At 42.5% G+C, this 23,598-nt stretch overlaps 2 protein-coding genes across 2 annotated transcripts in view; one reads left to right on the forward strand and one right to left on the reverse strand.

Moving 5' to 3' along the window:
- LOC122423345 (antigen WC1.1-like) overlaps nt 1-23,598 on the reverse strand; it is a 246,079-nt gene that overhangs the window by 106,641 nt on the left and 115,840 nt on the right. The gene's annotated exons all lie outside the window — the stretch shown is intronic.
- The window catches only part of LOC122423343 (antigen WC1.1-like), a 55,334-nt gene continuing 36,553 nt past the window's right edge, over nt 4,818-23,598 (forward strand). The window contains 4 exon segments of the mRNA XM_043440298.1: nt 4,818-4,900; nt 11,048-11,368; nt 20,233-20,541; nt 20,630-20,947. Of these exon segments, the coding sequence (XP_043296233.1) occupies nt 4,828-4,900; nt 11,048-11,368; nt 20,233-20,541; nt 20,630-20,947 (1,021 nt within the window). The 5' untranslated portion in view covers nt 4,818-4,827.

Here is a 23,598-nt window from a genome sequence, read left to right on the forward strand (position 1 = left end):
TGATTTAGCAGCTTTGATCGTCTCTGGTCTCTGGATATCTGATGTTGCACTATACAGGAATGAATGAGGCCAATTCAGTGCCACACTCTTCGTTCGATGATTCTGGTTATAGACTGTGAAGGGCTGAACAGAGATGATGGGCTGGACCTCAGCCAGCTCATGACTTTGCTCTTTCCTTCATGCCCTTGTGATGAAGTGGTCTTTGGTAAAGGAGTCTTCACGAACCCTGGTCCCATCCATGCAAGGAACACAGATGGTGAAGGGGGTCTCCAATGCTTTGGTGTAACAACTCAGTTAATAATTTTCCTATAGAGTGGTATACCTCTTTTTTAATTTAATAATATTTTCTATTTTAGTCACTCTGCTTGGTCCTGAGGAAATTTTCCTCAAGCAAGCAGGTTTAGTTATTAACTTTTCTAGCAAAAAGATTACTGAACCTCTGACCACAATATTCTTATGGTTTTTTGGGAACAATAATGCTACACATTTTATTGCTTTAGAATCCATAAGGACAAATAGTTAGCCTAAGTAAAAGAACAAGATTCTTTCCGCTCTTTACTTCTGCACTTCTAATTCATCATGGAAGATGTTTAAATTTTTTTATAACAAAATTTCTTCCTGTTACAGTTGTGTGTGGTTTGAATTGGAAATGTGCCAAATGATAAATACATAAACATCCTGACCACTTGGCCATATCTGATTAAGACCAGAACAGGAGGCTCCAGGGTCTTCACCTGTCAGTGTTCTGTGGTTTGTCTTCTTTATCTTCAGATACAGAAAGAAACTTGCAGCGTTTATACATGTTTAGAGCTGGCTCTCGCAGCACTGCTCTTGTACTGGGGCTAGGTTGTTTCTAGATATTGAAATTTACTGCATTCATTGCAGACAGGTGTTGAAGTGAACCATGTATAGCTCAGACCATTTAACGGTATTGAAATATCATGAAAACAAATGATACAGCTTTCAATTTGCTGTTACATCCTCACAACAAGTTAAATTATTTCTCAAAAGATTTCTTTTTCATTGAAATGATTTGTGTAAACTACCAGGCTGACATTCATTCATTCAGGTATACAAGAGACATCATTTACGATTTTTAGTTAGCCAAGCATCGGGGATATGGAGGTGAATTAGACACAAAATGTTTTACCAAGTACATCCATGTTTATAAAGTAAAATGAGCAAGTAAACAACTTAATTCACAAGAGCTCACCAATGGTAAGGCACAATGGTAAGGTTCTTGAGCAGTTACATGGGGCACAGAGAGAAGGAGTGATGTGTGGGAGACTCACAACGCTGGTTGGCACCAAGGACCATCACAGCATGTGGTTCCTGGGAGAGTTCTGACAGCCGCAGTCAAAGCTCCAGGTAACAGAACTGAATTCCTGTTCTAGAGTCCTGGGATTCCTGGGCTGAGATGGTGGGAGATGCCCTAACTCTGCTGCTCTAACACTCTGTGTGTGTGTGTGTGTGTGTGTGTGTGTGTGTGTTGCTCAGCTGTGACCAACTCATTGTGACTCCATGGACTGTAGCCCCTCCAGGCTCCTCTGTCCATGGGATTTCCCAGGCAAGAATACCGAAGTGGGTTGTCATTTCCTTCTCCAGAGGATCTTCCTGACCCAGGGATCGAACTCAGATCTCCTGCATTGCAGGCAGATTCTTTACCATCTGAGCCATCAGGAAAGCAAGTTAACAGTGGTACATAATACTACTACTATGTGCTACTGTTCTTGCCTGGAAAATTCCATGGACAGCGGAACCTGGCATGGGCTCGCAAGGTGTTGGCCACGGCTGATCACATCAGCATCAGGACATGTACTACTGTTAACTAGTGTTATAATACCACATACTAATGCCAAGTCACTTAATCCTCAGCAAAATCAGTCATCTTGGTAGGATCATAACCCTCCTTTTACTAAGCAGAGAGTGTAAGAACTCTGTTCAGAGCCCACACTGGCATGGAGCTAAACTGTGAGTCAAGACCAGGCAGTCTGGCTTCCGAGTCTGTTCTCCTGACCACTCTACTGCACTGTCTAATGTTCGTTGTGGACACAGCTGGGTTAGTGTCCTCCCTAAAACTTTCCTCCTTCAAATCTTTGATAAGATTAGACACTAAGATTTCCTTATGTGTCAGAGAAGATGTAGCTTCATCTGAGGATGAGTTGGTCCATGTAACCCTGCACCCCCAGCTCTGGGGTAGAGGGTGCTGTAGGGATAGTCTGCCAGCCCTGAATTTGCCACTCCTTATAGCCCATCCCTTTCCAAAAAGGATCTGGAGCCGCTAACAGCATCTTACCTGTGAGATCTCCATCCAAAGGTGAGACCATGTGTACCTGGTTCACTAAACGCATCCGTGTGTCATCCTGTGGGAGGGATGACTGAACCCCAGGAAGCACGTCCTATGTTCTAGGTGTCTGTCTGGTGGTTTCTGGTGACGGTGTGGAGTCCATAACTGGGTAAGGAATGATGACTTTGGGCCCAGAGGGAGTAGAGCATCAATTCTAAGTGGCTGAGCAGATCCTGGCCTTACTTCAGCAACTGAGTTTAAAGTTTGGTTTTGATATTTATAATAATTTTTATCATTAATGTGTTAAAGTTCCAGATATAGAAGGAGACAGGGTCAGGTACAGTCATGGGGCTTGAGAGTGAGAGGACCGGATGACAAGGAGGTGATTCTTGCATAAATAATTGGTAAATATTAGCATATTTAGAGGAAGAAAATCATGTGTCAACTGTCTTTTCTCCCAAGTCAACTAGGAAGGACGGGCATGGCGGAACAGAGAAGATGTGTCTGCTGACTGGGATGAGGGGTCCCTCTGGTGGGGGATATGACAGGGCTGTGGACTAACCTGCAACTGCCCTGGGTGTTGGCCAGGCTGAGACCTTAAGGTGGGCCATGGGTGGCTAATGAAGCTGTCTCTGAACTCCGGTGGGGACTCTGGGGCCTGTGTGTCACAGATGCTTCCTTCCATTCTGTGCTAAAAAGAGGGAGTCAGGGTGAGAGGGCCTCAGGGTGGCTTGTTTGGATCACAGGGCTGCATCATGGGAATCTTGAGCCTGAGGGGGCATGAGGAAAGGGGGCAGCAAATTAGTGACATTGAATTTCAATGAGGGAGCTCTATCTTGCATCCCTTATGGCCCTTCTCAGTCTCTCTATTCATCCCAGGGGTACCTTCTGGGGGAGCATCTGGGAACTTCTCTGTTGAGTGGAAACAGAACAAGTCAGCAATGGCTACACTGGACACCATCCCTTCTGTTTGGATCTGTCCCATCAACCCACCTGGGATTCCATTCTTGCCGCCACGTTTCCTCTTAAATGCAGAGCAGAGGAGGTGGGTTCATTGGTGGTTTCAGGCAGCATGAACCCCCTTCTCTTCTCTGCTTCCCTTAACCCTTCTTTGCCCCTGGCCTGCAGACATCATGTAACAGAAGACTTTCTATTTCTTCATCTCTCTGGAGCTGTTCCCTTAAATTATATTTTGCGTCTTCTTTAGTTATGGTTTATAATACAAATGTATTTGAATCTTACCAAACCATACTCTCAGCATATAAAGGGGGTACATGAGAAGTTTAGAAAACTTGAGTCTTTCTAAGCTATAATTTTCTTTTTGTTTTCATTGTTTAGTCACTTAGTCGTATCCAACTTATTTCGACACGATGAACTGTATCCAGCCAGGCCCTTCTGTCCACGGATTTTCTCCAGGCAAGAATACTGGAGTGGGTCACCATTTCCTTCTCCAGGGGACCTTCCCGACCCAGGGATCGAATCCAAGTCTCTTGTTTGGTGGGCAGACTTTTACTGCTGAGTTAGCAGTGAAGCCCCATGTTTTCTTCTAGAGATCCCTGCTCCTATTTTGGTGGGCTAGAGATGAATGACGACTCCTCCTTTTTCTTTGTTTCCTTTAATAGCAATCTCTTTCTCTCTGTCAGCATCATTTAGTGACTAGCTGAAAGAGATACTTCACATAAAATGAAATGCAATAAAGGGAAAGAGATTTAACATGTCTGAATGTCCCTATAGGGAACCCGCCTGCCAATGCAGGAGACGTGGGTTTGATCCTCGAGTCAGAAAGATCCCTTTAGAAGGAAATGACAACCCCCTCCAGTATTCTTGCCTGGGAAATCTATTGCACAGAGGAGGCTGGTAAGGTACAGTCCATGGGTTGCAAAGAGTCAGACACGACTGAGCTTGTCAGCATGAGCTCCAGGACTCAGTCTCCAGATCATTCTGAGAGGCGGGAAAAGACATGCAATCTGATCCCCCCAACTTGATGGGTCTCACTTCTTGCCTTCACAGTCACCCGTGAATTCCTGTACTCCTGGTCCTCATTTTCTGCTCACCTGATAAATACTCTTGTATTTCAAGACTTCTTGTAGTTCTCTGCTTCCGCCTTAAGCTCAGTGCCAGGGAAGATCAATACTTGATTCACAAAAGTTATCCACACCCAGACCCTGTGAGATCTCACAGTCTGCAGATATCGACCAGGGTGATCAGGGGAGAGAAAGGCACTCATGCTTTTTGATGAATTTTTTCTCCCCCAGTCCCAGTGGTGGGACCCAGCTCTCAGGACCACAGAAGCGGGAGGTCAAAGGTCCGTGTTGCTCATATAAGGAGATGTTGAATATTCAGAAGCTCATTGGTGTCTGAGCTTCAGAAAGTGGCAGATGCAGCCTCCGATAGTGCCTGAAATGGTGAAAGGTGTTGCTATTGGCTCTCAGGAGGGAGGATGTAGGGGACGGTCTATATAGACCCCGGTCGGCACCCTGACACCTCCTCACAGGCTGATCCTGCAGCTGGGACTGTGACCTTGAGGACGTGGGGTCAGGATGGCTCTAAGCCAACACCTCTCCCTCCAGGGACTCTATGTCCTCCTCCTCAGCACCGTGGTGGGTGGTCAAGGTAAGAGCTGCCCCTCTGTCCTGGGTCCATAGCAGGGAGTGGACGCCTTGGTGAAGGGAAAAGTGTCTGGGGTTCTGGAGCCGAGCCTCAGTGTTTTTGACCAAAAAGGAACCTCACTGACTGTGAATACTGGTCCCTCTCCTGTGGGGGGTCCACTGGCCATAGAGGCAGATTTTACAGAGCAGTGAGGTTTGGTCTGGACCGAGGTGGATCACCCTGAGTCCCTCCACTGTCTCCCTTTTCTCAGGGAGCTTCCAGGAGTCCCTGTGGCTCCCAGTGTGTGGGAATTCCAGTGACTGAGCTCAGCTGGGCTCTGGGCTGTTCCCACATGCTGCCCATGCCTGGTGTGTGAGCACTGCCCCTGGGTCCCCATGTTTCCTGTCTTCACTCCTGTAGGCTCTGTGATTGTGTGTGTGTATGTGTGCAGGTGAGGAGTGTGTGAGGGTGTGTGTGTGTGAGGGTATGAAGAGTGTGTGTGTGTGTGTGAGGGTGTGTGTGTATGTGAAGAGATTGTGTGTGTGAGGGTGTGAAGAGTGTATGTGTTTGTGGAGTGTGTGAGGAGTGTGCAAGTGATGTATGAAGGTGTGTGAGGAGTATGTGTGGGTGAGTGAGGGTGTGTGAGGAGTGTGTGAGTAGTGTGTGAGGGTGTGAAGAGTGTATGTGTTTGTGGAGTGTGTGAGGAGTGTGCAAGTGATGTATGAAGGTGTGTGAGGAGTATGTGTGGGTGAGTGAGGTTGTGTGAGGCTGTGTGTGTGTGAGAGAATATGTGTGTATAGGGGAGTGTGTGAACCTATGTGTGTGTGTATGTGTGAGGGGAGGTGGAGCCTGTCTGTGTGAGAAGAATGTGCTCAGTACTGAGCAGGTACTGAGTCCGTTGATCTGTGAAGCACACAGGGTGTCCACAGGGCTGGGTGTCATTGTCGTTCCATGTAACTGGATCAGAGATAATCTTACACCAGCCTGCCTCTCTCTGCCTCCTCTCCCCCATCCCCCCGGCTCCCATCTGCTTGTTGCCGTGTCTGTCCAGCACTGGGCTCTGTGAGAAGCTCTGCCTGCTGGCCTCACCTGTTCCCACCAGGTGTCCATTAGGGAGCAAAGAAGCCCAAAGCCAGGAGAGGGTCCTCTTGTCTGTTCAGTTCAGTTCAGTTCAGTCCCTCAGTCGTGACTGACTCTTTGCAACCCCATTGACTGCAGCACACCAGGCAGGCCTGCCTGTCCATCACCAACACCCAGAGTTTACTCTAACTCATGTCCATTCAGTCGGTGATGCCATCCAACCAGCTCATCCTCTGTCGTCCCCTTCTCTTCCCGCCTTCACTCTTTCCCAGCATCAGGGTCTTTTCAAATGAGTCAGCTCTTCACATCAGGTGGCCAAAGTATTGGAGTTTCAGCTTCAACACCAGTCCTTCCAATGAACGAATTGTCCCTCTTGTCTGTAAAGATCAGTTGATGTGCAGCCCCATGTGTGTAAGTTCCCAAGTCCCTGCCCCGGTCCCTGTGACTCATTTCCTGTCTTGCTGGGGGCCTGGTACTGTCCTTTCCCCTCCCAGGAGCTGCTGTGACTCTGTAGGGAGCTCTTTCTCTCATGCCCTCTCCTGTCCCTCCCCAGGAGCTGCTTCCCCTGAGTGAGAGTGGAGTATGTCATCAATCCTTCTGTTGTGGTCTGCAAGGTTTCTTTGGACGAATCCGCTGATCTCCTTAGGGGAGTTCTCTTGCATGATAGAATTTTTTTTCTCTTTAGACCTTACAGAATTCTCTCTCTGTCTTTGAATTTGGACAGTTTATTCTGTGAGTCTTGGAGAAGATTGTTTTGGATTGAAGTTTTGGGGTGACTTATTAGCTTCTTGAACTTAAATGTTCAGATCTTTCTCCAGGTTTGGAAATTCACTGGCTTTCTTTCTTTCTTTTTTAATTATTTGTTTTTCGCTGTGCTAGGTCTCCCTGTTGCATGCAGGCTTTCACGAGTTGCAGTAAGCAGGGGCTACTCTTCGCTGCAGTGTGCAGGCTTCTCACTGCAGTGGCTTCTCCTGCTGCAGACCAGCAGGAGAGGACCCCTCTACTGGCTTTGGGCTTCTTTGCTCCCTAATGGACACCTGATGGGAACAGGTGAGGCCAGCAGGCAGAGCCTCTCACAGAGCCCAGTGCTGGACAGATAGGTGCACAGATTTCAGTAGCTGTGGCACACTAGCTTAGTTGCTCCGCAGCACATGGAATCTTCCTGGACCAGGGTTTGAACTCATGTCCCCTGCATTGGCAGGTGGATTTTTAACCATTATATCACCAGGGAAATCCTCAGCCCTTAATTCTTTTCTCCTTCACTTCTTCAGCTGTGACTCCAGTCCATACGTTGTTTCTCTTTATGGTGTCCTTAGTTCTCACTGGCTTTCTATATTCCTTTCATTCTCCTTTGCCTCCTCTGTTTGATTCAACTAATCTTTCTTCTAACACATTGATTCTTTCTTCTTTTTCTTTCAATTCGTCAAGTCTGTTGTTGAATCTCTGTGTTGAATTCTTCAGTTTACTCATTGTATTGTCCATGTTAAGTCGCCTCTCATGGCTGACTCTTTGTGATGCTATGGACTGTAGCCTAGCAGGCTCCTCTCTCCATGGTATTCTCCAGGCAAGAATACTGAAGTGGATTGTCATGCACTCCTCCAGGTGATCTTCCGGACCCAGGGATCGAACCCAAGTCTCTTACATTTCATGCACTTGCAGACAGGTTCTTTACCACTAGCGCCACCTGGGAAGCCCATCCATTTATTATTCAGCTTCAGAATATCTGGTTGAAGATTTGAGGAAGTGAAAGTCATTCAGTCATGTCTGACTCTTTGTGACCCCATGGATACACAGTCTATGGAATTCGCCAGGCCTTACTGGAGTGGGTAGTCTTTCCCTTCTCCAGGGGATCTTCCAAACTCAAGGATGGAACCCAGGTCTCCTGCATTGCATACTGATTCTTTACCAGCCACAAGAGGAGACCAAGATACTGGAGTGGGTAGCCTATTCCTTCTCCAGCAGATATTCCTGACCCAGGAATTGAAGCAGGGTCTCCTGCATTGCAGGTGGATTCTTTACCAACTGAGCTATCAGGAAATCACAAAATATCTGGTTAGTCCTTTTTTTAAAAATATATTTTGTATGTCTTTTGCTCTTCTTATTTAATTTCTTTCCTTTTCCTGGTATCATTAAATATTTGAGTTCTCTTGGAACTCTCTGAGCATCATTTGAAGCATTATTTTGAATTCTTTGTCAGGCAATTCTTGGATCTCCATTACTTTGAACATGTTACAGGAGGTTTACTGTATTCTTTTGGTGGGAATTTGCTTCCCTGATTCTTCTTGATGTCTTACTCTCTTGTAGATGTCTGCACATTTAGAAAAGCAGTCACCTCTACCAGAATCTATGTCCTGATTTCAGTAGAGAAAGCCTTTCACTTCTGGGTAGCAGCACATTGGAATGTAATGCAGGGTGTCAAATGCAGAGGCATAAGGTGGCACTGAGTCTGGGAGGGCATGAGATCCGTTTGGCTCAGGCTGCTGACATTCACAGCACTGATAACTGTGTGGTGTTTGGCAAGTGTTGCAGGGTGTCTGCCATCACTGGAATGGTTGTTGGTGTCCTCAGCAGCACATCTGGTTCCTGAGCCTAGGAATCATGACCAGCAGTGGTGGTGGCCAGAGCTAATGGTGTGCACACATTTGGATTTGGGGGCCTGTTGTAGATGCCTCTGCGGGGGAGATGATGGTTGCAGGTGCTCATGTTGTGGGAAGGCCTAGGAAGGCAGCAAAGGCCAAGACCAACAACGGCTCATTGCTCAAACTCATGTCCATTGAGCTGGTGATGCTATCTAACCATCTCATCCTGTGCTTCCTTTTTCCTTTTCCTTCAGTCTTTCCTAGCATCAGGGTCTTTTCCAATGAGTCAGCACTTTGCATCAGGTGGTCAAAGTATTGCAGCTTCCGCTTCAGCATCAGTCATTTCAATCAATATTCAGGGTTGATTCCTTTTAGGATTGACTGGTTTGATCTCCTTGCTGTTCAAAGAACTCTCAAGAGTCTTCTCTAGCACCACAGTTTGAAAGCATCCTTTCTTCAGTGCTCAGCCTTCTTTGTGGTCCAACTCTCACTCCCATATATGACTACTGGAAAACCGTCATCTGTGCTGGTTATTTATTCTTTCAGGGGTAAAATCTGCTGCATCTGTCTGCAGAGCAGGTCACTGTGAACTGCAATTTCTCCTGCCATGTGGTTGCTATTGGTCCTTTGCTCTTCTTTCTTTTGCCTAGCCATCTCTATAAGACTGGGTCAGCTTTGCAGGTCTGCGTGAAGTGAACCTGAAGCAGGATTTTCATATGGTTCCCCCAAAGGCTAGTGACACTGGTTACTCAGCCTGCTCTTACCCTCCTGGCGAGAGGAACTCTCCTGGCAGCCTTGACACTGAGTGATGCTGGTTTGGAGGATGGAATGATGCCTCCAAAATGACAGTATCTTGGCGTGGTCAAACTTCTTAGAGTACTCCAGATCTTTCTGGAGCTGTTTTTATTACTGATCACTGTCTAACTTTTGGTCTTTTTTTAAGAGGATTGAGGCTGCTGTCTTGTATATCAGCATTTTGATAATGACACGTTTGAGGTCTTTATTCTTTAAGAGAATATTTTTGAGTGTAGAATTTTAGATTGGCATTTTATCTCTCTCAGTAATTCTAAGGCTTCAGTTTACTCTACCCTGGCATCTCTTTTTGATCTTGGGGATTTAGATGTTAGTATAGATATTTCTCAATTTTATATACATTGTGTGTATCTTAGTATTTTTCTCTTTGTCAATTTTCTTCTGTTATTTTCCATTTTAGTAAAAGTGAACTAGGTATGTTATAGTAACAAAAACCCAAAATTTATCCTTATATGATATGTTCTGTTTACTTTGGCAGGACTCTGCTATCATAATTCTTCAAGCACTCAGGTTGTTGAATGCTCCACCATTTTATTATGCTCCCACTGCAACACAAGGCTTCAGTATTTGCTGTGGTAAAAATACATTGGCTCTTAAATGTTTCTATGTGGAAGTGACAACGTTTGTCCTCCCACTTCAATGAATGAGCCAGATAACATGGTTATGCTTAACTTCAAATAGGCAAGGAAGTATTACTATTTCCATGTGCTCATAAAAAGAGAATTTTAAATGTTGCTGAACCAATCCATCCTAAAGGAAATTAGTCCTGAATATTCATTGGAAGGACTGATGCTGAAGCTGAAACTCCAATACTTTGGCTACCTGATGTGAAGAACTGACTCATTTGAAAAGACCCTGATGGTGGGAAAGTTTAAAGGTGGGAGGACAAGGGGATGACAGAGGATGAGATGCTTGGATGGCATCACTGACTGAATGGATATGAGTTTGAGTAAACTCCAGGAGTTGGTGATGGACAGGGAGGCCTGGCGTACTGCCGTCCATGGGGTCTCAACGAATATGAAATGACTGAGCAACTGAACTGAACTGAACTAAACACTAGTAATGTCTCCATCTATGATGTTCTTACAGGAACTCATTTTTATATGCAGAAACCAGAGTCGTTTTATAATTTAATCGCTAAAGTGACATCTGATCACTTTTGTCAAATTCCATTTGTTAGATGCATGTTATTAGGTACATTCGAGAGTGGAATTACACAAGGACATGAACACTAGATGGCAGGAATAACCAGGACATTTTAGAGCCTGTTACCCCAGCCCTCTGTTCCTAAGCTGGATGAGGTGCTCCTTATGGAAAGGGAAGGATTCGGAGGATTCCTCCCTGGATCCCGGGACATGAGCTGTAACTGAGATGGGAAAGCTGGGCCTAGTAGCCTTGGGCACATCTACAGGGAGGGCAGCATCCAGAGTCTCTGACGGCCTGTCCTTGGTGGTGTCCTTGGAGCTGGTTCTACAGGCTCCTGAGAAATACCTGGTACCTCCCTTCCTGCTCTGTGTTCAGTGATAGCACATTGGGAGTTTAAAGTTGGCCTTGGTGGGACTGTTTATACCACAGAGGTCAGGAAATACTATATCCCATGCACTTTTTTGCTCCTCAGAGAGCTAATATTTTAAATACTTATACCACTGCAAGTCTCCTAAAGTCTTTCCTGTGTCCTGTGTCTGTGTCTCTCTTGCAGATCTGGAGGTGAGGCTGAAGGATGGAGCCCACCGCTGTGAGGGGAGAGTGGAAGTAAAGCATCAAGGAGAATGGGGCACAGTGGTTGATTTCGACTTGAGCTTGAAGGATGCATCTGTTCTGTGCAGACAGCTGGGGTGTGGAGCTGCTGTTGGTATTCCTAAAGAAGCTTATTTTGGACCAGGGCTTGGCCCCATTTGGCTTTTGTATACTTCATGTAAAGGGGTAGAGTCAGCTGTCAGTGACTGTAAGCATTCTAATATTAAAGACTATCGTAATGATAGCTATACCCATGACAAGGATGCTGGAGTAGTCTGCTCAGGTAAGTCCTGTCTGGTCTGTGTGGGGATCTCTAGCAGGAAGAGCCTCCATCTTATTACCAGAATGACTCGAGATTATGGATACAGCCTTTAGAACATACTTGGGTGAAGGGTCTGTGTGATGTGTCACAGGAGGCAGAGGTGAGGTCAAAAGTTTCATATAGATAGAGCTTCTGGGTTCGACTTCTGTGACGTGGTCTTATCATGGTAATTGTTCTGTTTTCTTTGACTGGTCAGTAGGGTGTGGCTACATTGTTGCGGGCGGTTCATAGGAGAGTTGTAGGCAACAAGGTTTATCATCCTCATAGGTCCTAAAAGTCAGAGTCACCATACTCCATCAGGTTGGTATGTGGGGGATGTGCCAATAGAACAGGCTCAACCAGGCAATGGTGACCCCAGAAGGTCCTGTGAAGATCCATGGACAAATGACAATACTGGATGTCATGGTGCACTTGCACAAGGAAAAGGTGTGACAGAAATTCAATGGTGCATTTAAATGTCCTTAGGTCACAGTCAGAGGAGGCCAGAAGTGGGATTTGTGGCAGGGAAAATTCTCATCCCACTGGTGCACTTGACCAATCGAGTGGGGAGCTAACATCACATTTGCAGGGATGTTGAGGGAGCAGGAAAATGAAGTCTTGAATTCTACAACACAGTAGCTGACGCACATCACGTATAAGAGGCAGTGAATCTAAGAGTTCATGGGGTTCTCAAGTCAAGAATACTGAAGTGGTTTGCCTTTCCTTCTCCAGTGGACCACATCTTGTCAGAACTCTCCACTAAGACCCGTCTGTCCTGGGTGGCCTTACATGGCATGGCTCATAGTTTCATTGAGTTAGACAAGGCTGTGGTCCATGAACTATGAACTTCCAGATGTTTAAGCTGGATGTAGAAAAGGCAGAAGAACCAGAGATCAAATTGCCAACATCCGTTGGTTCATTGAAAAGGCAGGAGAGTTTGAGAAAAACATCTACTTCTACTTTATTGACTATGCCAAAGCCTTTAACTGTGTGGATCACAACAAACTGGAAAATACTTCAAGCGATGGGAATACCAGACCATCTGACCTGCCTCCTGAGAAATCTGTATTCAAGTCAAGAAGCAACAGTTAGAACCGGACATAGAACAGAAGACTGGTTCCAAATCGGGGAAGGAGTATGTCAAGGCTGTATACTGTCATCCTGTTTATTTAACTTATATGCAGAGTACATCATGAGAAATGTAGGACTGAATGAAGCACACATTGGAATCAAGATTGCCTGGAGAAATATCAATAACCTCAGATATGCAGATGACATCACAGTTATGGCAGAAAGTGAAGAACTAAAGAGCCTCTTGACAATAGTGAAAGAGGAAAGCGAAAAAGTTAGCTTAAATCTCAACATTCAGAAACTAAGATCATAGCATCCGGCCCCATCTCTTCCTAGCAAATAGATTGGGTAACAGTGGAAATAGTGACAGACTTTTTTATTAAACTGCAAAATCGCTGCAGATGGTGACTGCAGCCATGAATTAAAAGACGCTTGCTCCTTGGAAGAAAAGCTATGACCAACCTAGACAGCATATTAAAAAGCAGAGACATTTCTTTGTCAACAAAGACCCGTCTAGTCAAAGCTATGGTTTTTCCAGTAGTCCTGTATGGAAGTGAGAGTTGGACTATAAAGAAAGCTGAACACTGAAGAACTGATGCTTTTGAACTGTGGTGTTGGAGAAGACTCTTGAGAGTCCCTTGGACAGCAAGGAGATCCAAACTGTCCATCCTAAAGGTAATCCATCCTGAACATTCATTGGAAGGACTGATGCTGAAGCCGAAACTCCAATCCTTTGGCCATCTTATGCGAAGAACTGACTCATTTGAAAAGACCCTGATGCTGGAAAGATTGAAGGCAGGAGAAGGGGAAACAGAGAATGAGATGGTTGGATGGCATCACCAACTGAATGGACATGAGTTAAAGTAAACTCTGGGAGTTGCTGATGGACAGGGAGGCCTGGCGTGCTGCAATCCATGTGGTTGCAAAGAGTCAGACATAACTGAGCGACTGAACTGAACTGAACTGAATTGAACCTAAGAGGACCTGAAGTGACTCCTAAGATGCGCTCAGTGCTATCTAAGTATATTTGACCTATGCCAAGGTGGATGCAGTAAAGACAGCAGTGAAACTAGGGTGTGAATGGGTGCTCACAGTATTTGACAGTGATGCTTCTAGTTGTTATCACAATGCTGGATTTGATGTCCAGGTTATTAATCACAGCAGAGCAGCTGGACTGGAGGAAGATATTGTTAGATATCACAGTGAATTCCCTAAGGTAGAAGGCTGCTCTTAGGATAGTATCATCCCATCTAATGAGACGGTGGGACAGGGGAGCCCTGAGGACACCTGCAGTAGGTCCTCAGCAGCCACAGCCAGTCAGCTCTTGGGTGTTTATGTTGAGGAAGATCATTGGAAAAGTGATCTTTTCTAATCTCACCTTCAGCAGATCTTTGATGATTCTAGTTGAGGCCCTTAAGAAGACAATTCTTTTCCTTTTTAAATAGTACTTTATTGTGGTATGACTGACATACAAGACTGCCTGATAACTATGCTTTGAGAAACCGTTACAGCACTTATGTCATAAATCTATCCATCTCTTCAAAATGTTTTCTTCCATTGTCTTTATTATTCTTATTAAAAATAATTATTTTCATTACCATCTTTCTAAATTCCATATATTTGTGTAACCCTATATGCAAAACAGAAAAAGAGACACAGATGTATAGAACAGACTTTTGGACTCTGTGGGAGAAGGCGAGGGTAGGATGTTTCAAGAGAACAGCACGTATATTATCTATGGTGAAACAGGTCACCAGCCCAGGTGGGATGCATGAGACAAGTGCTGGAGCCTGGTGCACTGGGAAGACCCAGAGGAATCGGGTGGAGAGGGAGGTGGGAGGGGGGATCGGGATGGGGAATACATGTAACTCCATGGCTGATTCATGTCAATGTATGAAAAAACCCACTACAATATTGTAAAATAATTAGCCTCCAACTAATAAAAAAAGAATTATTTTCGAGGTGCATTTGAATTTTAGTTAGAAACTTTTATTTTAAGCAAACCTGTTTTCTGGCATCTCAAGTAACCTTCCTCATGGTCACAATGCCCTCATCATGGTTCCAACTGCAGATACATTTGTGGAGACACTACAGGTGTCTCTACCTTATTTTGATAAATCAGCATCTGGATGAAAATGGAGTGTGTGATGTTTGAAATTTGGGTGAAATTAGAACTCCGAATGTTACCATCCTAAGAATACTGATGTCTTGATATTAATTCCAGTTAAGATACATTTAAAAGTAGAGAATTGGAAAGTGCTCTGATATTTAAACCTTGATTGTGGTTTGTACTCCCTGACTACCATTGCTCTAATTTCAGTCAGTTCAGTTCAGTTCAGCCACTCCGTCGTGTCCGACTCTTTGTGACCCCATGAATCACAGCAAGCCAGACCTCCCTGTCAATCACAAACTCCCAGAGTTTACTCAAACACTTGTCCACCGAGTTGGTGATGCCATCCAGCCATCTCACCCTCTGTCGTCCCCTTCTCCTCCTGCCCCCAATCCCTCCCAGCATCAGGGTCTTTTCCAATGAGTCAACTCTTCACATGAGGTGGCTCTAATTTAGGCTCTGACATTTTTATGAATGGTTCCAGGTTCCTTCTATTTCTCTTTTTGTCACTAGTTTCCTCCCCTTGGTCTGTCTTTTCCGTATTTTCAGACATGTTTTAATGATGCGAAGATAAGTCAAAGTGGTAGTGATGTAGCAGAGATAAGATTAGAATAGCATGTCTTTTCATTATCTTAATCAAAATTGAACTCTTGGAGTTTCTTCTGCTCAACCTTAGGAGTCAGGTATGGAAGAGAAATTTCAGCCTCAGTAGTGGATTGCTGGAAGTGAAGTACCATGTTTAGGAGAAATGTAGAATGGAAACAATGACCAGAGAAGAACGTAGAGAGGCTTGTTTGAAATAATGAGGAGATGTCATGGGGTTCAGGAGGAAGATTTGGAAGGGAACACACAAATTGTGAAGGACTGTGGTGCAAGTGTTCCAAGTTTCTTCAGTCCTGTCCTACTCTTTGCGACCCCATGGACCATAGGATTCTCCAGGCAAGAATACTGGAGTGGGTTGCCATTTCTTTCTCTAGGGGATCTTCCTCACCCAGGGATCAAATCTGGGTCTCCTACATTGCAGGCAGAGTCTTGGTTATCTTCTGAGCCACCAGGAACTACAGTATTGAAGTACAAAATGGTGAGGGGATGAAGATGCAAGGATTGCAGGAGGGGAGGGTTGGAAAGATGCAGGTCAATTTGTACTGTCACCACAGCCTCTGTGTGACACTTCCTTCCTGCCCTCATTCCTTCCCTCCCTCTCTTCCTTTATCTTGTTGTGGGAGTCATTTCTGAGCTCTGTGGAAGTGCTAGCATTTGTAGCTGGCAGTTTTCTTAGTGGAAAATTTTTATAATATGGATTCTGTTTATTTATCAAATATGTTTACTCATATTTTTCTCTTTTTTTTGGCATCAGATTTTGGTGAGTTTTGTTTCCTAAGTAATGTGTTTTCAAGGACTTGACTCATTTTACAAAAAAATTTCCAATTAGTAACACTGGTTCATGTATCATATCCTTAGATGTTGGGAAGATCTACAATAATACTCCTCCTTTTGTTACTGGTGCCGTTAATGTGTTCCCTCTTTTTTCTTAATTGGTTTTGCTAGAAGATTATCAGTGTTAATGTTCTTTTTAAGAGAATCATTCATGGACTCTATTGATTTTCTTGATTGCATATTTGCTTTCTTCTTAATTGATTTCTATACTTAGTTTTCATTCCTCTTTTTCAGTTATGATTGCTGTTGCTTTTGTAGATTCTTGAGGTGGAGTCTTGGATCATTTCCTTCTGTTTCTATTTTTATTCTAATATAATCATCAAGGAAACGTCAAGGTTCTAAATTTTCTTCTAAGCATCACTTTATTTTTAACCCACCAGTTTTGATACTATGTAATTTCTTTTGTATTTTATTATCATAAAATGTTTCTTTTTCTCTGAATGCATTCTTTGTCTTATAGTCTGACTTTGTATGATATTAATTTAGATATTATATACAGTTTTCTCTGATTTGTGTTTGCATTGTATGTAATTTTTACCTCTTTAATATGTTTCTGTGTTTATATTTAAACATATCCATGTTTGTAGACAGTATGTTATTTTGTCTTACTTTATCTGGTCTGATTATTTTGTTTTTTATTTGGAGTACTTAAATGATTTACATTTAATATAATTATTGATATAATTGAGTTTAAATGTACTTGCCTGCTCTTTGTTATATCTTTGTTCTTATTTTAATCTTCTAGTATATTTTGTCATTTTAGTTTAAATACTCTACTGGTTTATTAATTGTATCAGATTTTTAGGTGATTATAATGTTTAACTCTTTGTAATTTTTAAAATAATTTTTATTTTTTGCTGTGCTGGGTCTTCATTGCTGCATGGGCTTTTCTCTAGCTGCGGAGATCAGAGGCTACTCTCTAGTTGCAGTACTCAAGCTTCTCACTGCGGTGGCCTCTCCTGTTTTGGAGCACAGGCTCTAGGGCGCACAAGCTTCAGTAGTCGTGGCCCCTGGGCTCTAGAGCACAGGCTCACTAGTTGTGGTGCACGGGCTTAGTTGCTCCGTGGTATGCGGGACCTTCCTAGACCACAGATCGATCCCACGTCTTCTGCATTGGCAGGTGGAGTCTTCAGCACTGAACCACCTGGGAAGCCCAGTGTTGAGTTATTAATCTTTAGTTACATTTTACCTTGAAGTGATATTATATCACAACATGCAATGTCAGTCACTATGCTTTTCTTCCACTTTCCTGTTCTTGTCGTTAGTGCTATCATTGTCATACATTCTACTTATACATTTATTATGAATCTTATAGTTTGTTGCTAACACTTTTGGGTTAAATCTTCTAATAGAGAATCAGCATTTGGCACAGTCTCTACAGCTTTGAGAGGTCCCTGTTTTCATCTGCTGTCATCTCCCTTTAGCTTGAAGAACTTTCTGAGGCAGTTTTGTATAGTGTGTGTCTGGTGGCCTCCAAGTCTATCATCTTTCGTTGACCTGAAATCATTTTAATTTTCATTCAGTTTTGAAAAGTATTTTCACAGGTTATTAAATTCTAGGTTAACAAATGCCCAACCCCAATACTTTACATATGTTTTTACATTGTCATCTGACTTTCATTGCCTCCAACAAAGTCAGTAAATAATACTTATCCTTTTGTTTCCTGTATATAATGTGTCAAACTTTCCTGGCTGCTCTTAAGATATTTTTGTTTATAATAGTTTTTTGAATTTCAGTAATTACATTGTCAAGTTTTCTGAGAATGGTTTCATTATCTTGTTTGGGTTTTGTTTAGCTTTTTGGGTGAGTGGGTTTACAGCATTCAATAACTTTAGGAAAATTTCATTCATCTTTTCTTAACATTTTCCTGCACATCTCTTATTCTGAATCTCTAAATACATATATTTTATATATTTTGATATTATCCCACATGCCATTGAGTTTCCATTCATATTTTTCTGCCTTTTTACTCTCTTTGGTTCAATTTAGATAGTCTCTACTGCTGTATTTCATTTCCCAATTCTTTTATTCTGCAATGTCTAGTCTCTTGTGTAATTAATCCAAATAATTGTTCATCCCAATACTATGTTATTCAGTTTCAGAAATCTCATTTGTCTATTTTTCCTAGTTTTCCCCCCTGTTTATTTTTATTCTTCATTAAGCAAATTGATATTAGGAGTTTAAGGAGCTGTTCAGCCAATTCAATCATTTCTGTAATTTCTGAACTTACTTTAAATGATTGCTTGTTAAAAATGTGTTATGGGTTAAATTTCTCTCTTTTGGAAATTCTAATAATTTTTTGGTTGGATGTTGGGCATCACTAAACAGTCCTTTACCAGGAAGAACTTTAGAAATAAACAATCAGAACACACCCAGAAATCAGGGAATTATCCTTGATGAATTAAACTTTTTTCATTGGGTTATCTTCACTCAGTCAAAATGTGTTCCTTTGATGACCAAATGATGAACTTTTATTTTGGTTTTCCTCCTTTAATTTCAAAACTTCCTTGATCCCACCTTGCCTGCCATATGCCCCACCTACATCCTCCTCCTTCAGCAGTAGCTACCCTTTCTGATTTTCTTTTCCATCCATCTGTATCTTTTAAAATGGTGTTTGCTTGTCTAAAGTGGGAGAAATGAGAAAGGATAGCAGCTTAGGTAGTAGATGAGAGGAGAAGAGGGTGATGTAATATGCTGACAAGCTATTCAACAAGTGTTTCCCCCAAATATTTACATGTCTTATCCATATTGAGACTTTTTCAAATTGAGGCTCTAAATTATGGCTTGTTTGGTCACTTCTTCCTCCTCCTTCATCTTCCTCTTTTTTGGCAACATGCCATCTTCTTTGAGAATTGTAAAACATTCATGAAAGAAATTAAAGACAAATGATCAATGGAAAGTCATTCTGTGTTTCTGGCCTAAAATAATCAATATTGTAAAAATGCCTGTAGTTCTCAAAGTGATCTACAGATTTAATGCAATTCCTATCTAAATCCCAATAACATTCTTTATAGAAATAGGAAAACAACCTTAAAATATGAGTGTGTGGTTTAATTTGTATATATTCATGAATTCCTGTTTTCTGATCATTATTGAATTTTAGTTCCATTCCATTATGGTCATGAAAGATGCTTGAAATTATTTTTAATATTTTTGAATTTGTTAAGACTTATTTGTAAGCTAGCCTGGAGAATATTCTATGTGTGCTTGAAAAGAATGCACATTTTTCTGTGGTTAGAATTAGTACAATGATAGTATAAAAATCATTTATTATCAGCCCTTAGCATTTTCTACGAGTCCTGTTTGAGAAGAAAAACCATTAACAGGAGACGATCTGGGAACTCAGCTGTCTGGTACACACCCACTGAGAGCACACCCTCCCCCAGCTTCTTTGACAAATCCTAGTATTTCAAGAGAGATGGCTGGGACTCTCTCTTTATGGCTCTCTGGGTTTTCTTAACGCATTTTCTTTCCCGCTGAGGTTGCTGAAGGAATTCATGGAATTTTTTGGCATGAAAAAGTATCAGAAAGACAAGATGTGATGACATAAATGTGAATTAGTGATAGTGTCCATATTTCTTCTCTGGAGCCGTCACCCGCCTACAAGTTGGCACGCCCTCATGGATCCAGCCTCAGGACTTTCCCTAACCTAAGTCACTTGAGGACTAGCTCCTGGGAGAGAAAACTGGTCAGAATATTAGCCCCACAAGTCCCACGAAAGCTTTCTAAGCTTGTCTGGATGCCAGGTCTCTAATCTCATAACCCATGTCCCTCTGGGTGGGTTCTGTTCTGCGTATCTCTACGCTGAAGTTTAAGTGCCTGAATATTATACAGTGTCCTTGGATCTGTATATAGGCCCTAGGCTGCTAAATGAGAAATTCATTTCTCCAACCAATGCCAAAACATGTTTCCAGTATTCAGCCATTCCAGTGATCTGAATTGGGCTCTGTAGTTTCCAGGCTCCTAGACCAAAGAATTCACATTTCTAACCAGTCTCAAAGTGTATGTTCTTGGGATTCAACCATTCCAAACTGACCTTGTAATCCTTCTGGATTTCTCTTCAGAAACCTGCTCATGAAAATTCAATTATGACAATAACTGTCAAAGACTCTCTTCATGCTCCAATCCTAAAAAGAAAAACTTTCACACCACTGCCTGTGAGGTGCGGTTTCCAGTTGCCAAGTCAGTACCACGAACACTCACTGGTTTTGTTGTTGTTTCCTCTTAGGATTTGTGCGTCTGGCTGGAGGGGACGGACCCTGCTCAGGGCGAGTAGAAGTGCATTCTGGAGAAGCCTGGATCCCAGTGTCTGATGGGAACTTCACACTCCCCACTGCCCAGGTCATCTGTGCAGAGCTGGGATGCGGCAAGGCTGTGTCTGTCCTGGGACACATGCCCTTCAGAGAGTCTGATGGCCGGGTCTGGGCTGAAGAGTTCAGGTGTGAGGGGGAGGAGCCTGAGCTCCGGGTCTGCCCCAGAGTTCCCTGTCCAGGGGGCACGTGTCACCACATTGGAGCTGCTCAGGTTGTCTGTTCAGGTGAGATGCAGGTCAGGACTAACCTCCCTGCACTCTCTGTTGGGGTAAGAAAAGTATGAGATTTTGCTGAAATCCTATCTTCTACCAGCATACTCAGAAGTCCGGCTCATGACAAACGGCTCCTCTCAGTGTGAGGGGCAGGTGGAGATGAACATTTCTGGACGATGGAGAGCGCCCTGTGCCTCCCACTGGAGTCTGGCCAATGCCAATGTTGTCTGTCGTCAGCTCGGCTGTGGAGTCGCCATCTCCACCCCCAGAGGACCACACTTGGTGGAAGGAGGAGATCAGATCTTAACATCCCGATTTCACTGCTCGGGGGCGGAGTCCTTCCTGTGGAGTTGCCCTGTGACTGTCCTGGGTGGGCCTGACTGTTCCCATGGCAACACGGCCTCTGTGATCTGCTCAGGTAAGAGAGAGAGACAAGGGCTACTGGTACTCAGGATGCCCCTGGAGTGAAATGTCCCCAAGAGCAGAGAGTGAGGTTAAACGGGCTTCAAAGTCAGATATTTTGTGGTGAAATATGGATCTTCTCATTGTTCATTCCTTTTTCAGCTCAGGGCAAGAAGTGTGAAGTTGAATAATAAATTTTTAAGCAACATCCTGCTTACATAAAATCATAGAAAACAATGTAGGAGCAGTAAGTATAGACCTCAGTATGAACCCCAATCCAGAGCGACAAAGACATTGTCCCCAGCACCACAGTCACTTTTGTCCCTAGTAACTTTGTCTTCCCTCCTCTAAAGGGAAAATCACCTAGCTAATTTCTGCTAACATAGAGAGTTTTATCAATGTTTGAACTTTATTTAAAATGATGCAGTATATTTCATCTTTTGTATCTAATTTCATAGACTCAAAATTATGTTTGGGATTCACACGTGATGTTGTTTATTGTAGCACTTTTTTTTTTTTTTTTTTTTTACTGTAGAGTATGCTTTGAATGATCACATGGCCATGTACTGATCTATAAATCTGGGTTATTTCTATGATACTACAACTTATCATGACAAATCTTTGCATGCAAATACGTATTACTTATTTTCCATGTTTAACCCTTGGTCTTTTATTTTCATTTTCTTAATCAAATGGTGTCCTTTTACGAACTCATTTCTTAATCTTATATAAATACATTTACTAACTTTTTTCTGTACATTTAATGCTTCTTATATCCTTTAAAAAAATTTTTGCCTACTCCAAGATCATAAAAACACTCTCTAAGAGTATCTTACAAAAACATTATTTTTCTCTTGCATATTATTGTGCATTCTTTCTGGGATTGATGTCTGTGTAAGATAAGGGTCAGGTTTCATATGGACATCCAACTGACTCAGAATCTTTTTCTGAAGACTCTTCCCCACTGCAGTGCTGCCTTCATCATAAGCAGAAGGACAAGCATGTCTGTCTTTTTTGAGACTCTCTATTCTGTTCCATGTTATCATTTGTTTATCCTGGCATCAATACTGCATTTTCTTAACTATCATACCTTTGTAGTTGTTGTTGTTCAATGGCTAAGTCAAGTCTGACTCTTTGTGACCCCGTGGACTATAGCACACCAGGCTTCCCTGTCCTTCACCATCTCCCTGAGTTTCAAACTTTGTAGTAAGTCTGAATAATTTTAACTTCCAAGAGTTACTTTACATTAACTCTCCTAACATCGTTGCTTTTCTTTTCTATTCTTTTCTTTTTTCATTTATTTTTATTAGTTGGAGGCTAATTACTTTACAATAATGTAGTGGGTTTTGTCGTACATTGACATGAATCAGCCATGGAGTTACATGTATTCCCCATCCCAATCCCCCCTCCCACCTCCCGCTCTACCCAATCCCTCTGAGTCTTCCCAGTACACAAGGCCTGAGCGAATATTGTTGCTTTTCTTACCAACTGTGTTGGTCATTCTTGGTTGCTTGTATTTTGTATGAATTTAGAAATTTGCTTGTCATTTTCACCAAAAGAAAAGCTTAAGGGTATTTTCATTGAGATTAGATTTAAAAATTTGAGAATAGACACAGAAATTTGAGAATGATTGACACTGACAATGTTGAGATTTCCGAATCATTGACATAATACATCCCTCCATTCGGTTAGATCCTGAATTTCTCTCAGAGATTTTGCCCATCTTTTACTAGGATTTCTCCTAGTTATTTTATTTTTGATGTTATGAGTATTTTTGTGAGTGTCCTGGCAATGAATTCTCTTTGACTTGTTTTCATCTTTTAATTCTTCAAATTTTGATGTTTGCTGAGACATAATAATATTTGGAATAAAGATAAAAATGACCTTATGACATTTATGTGGGTTTCTAAATATTAGTATCAATATTTTCCTTTAATCTGTGTGTGTGAGTGTCTTTTCTTCTCGATTCCCCTTCTGCTCCATTTATTCTTAAATATGTAAATTCTTTTTGAATTAAGTTGAAGACATGATGTTCCTTTACCCTTAGAACAGTTCTGGGAATTTCCTTACAGAACCAGAGTTCAGTCACATCGTTACATGACTTCAGCTCCACGTGACATCTAATTGCAGCACTGAAAGACCCCACTGAAAGACTACCAAACTGAGTCTCTTCCTGATTAATGACCCAAAGTCATAAGCAAAATGAAGTACATATTTTTTTCTTCAACTACTAAGTTTTGCCTTTTAGTACTGATGAAATTGCCAACATCTGTTGGATCACAGAAAAAGCAAAAGAGTTCCAGAAAAACATCTACTTCTGCATTATTGACTACGCCAATCTTTGACTATGTGGGTCACAAGAAACTGTGAAAAATTCGTCAAGAAATGGGAATACCAGACCACCTTACCTGTCTCCTGATAAATCTGTATGCAGGTCAAGAAGCAATAGTTAGAATTGGACATGGAACAACAGACTGTTTCCAAATTGGGCAAGGAGTACATCAAGGCTGTATTTTGTCACTCTGCTTATTTAACTTATATGCAGAGTACATCATGCAAAATGCTGGGCTGGATGCAGCACAAGCTGGAATCAAGTTTGTCAGGAGAAATATCAATAACCTCAAATATGCGGATGATACCACCCTGATGGCAGAAAGCTAACAGGAA

This window comes from Cervus canadensis, chromosome 21 (genome assembly GCF_019320065.1).
Source record: "Cervus canadensis isolate Bull #8, Minnesota chromosome 21, ASM1932006v1, whole genome shotgun sequence".
Taxonomy (NCBI): Eukaryota; Metazoa; Chordata; class Mammalia; order Artiodactyla; family Cervidae; genus Cervus; species Cervus canadensis.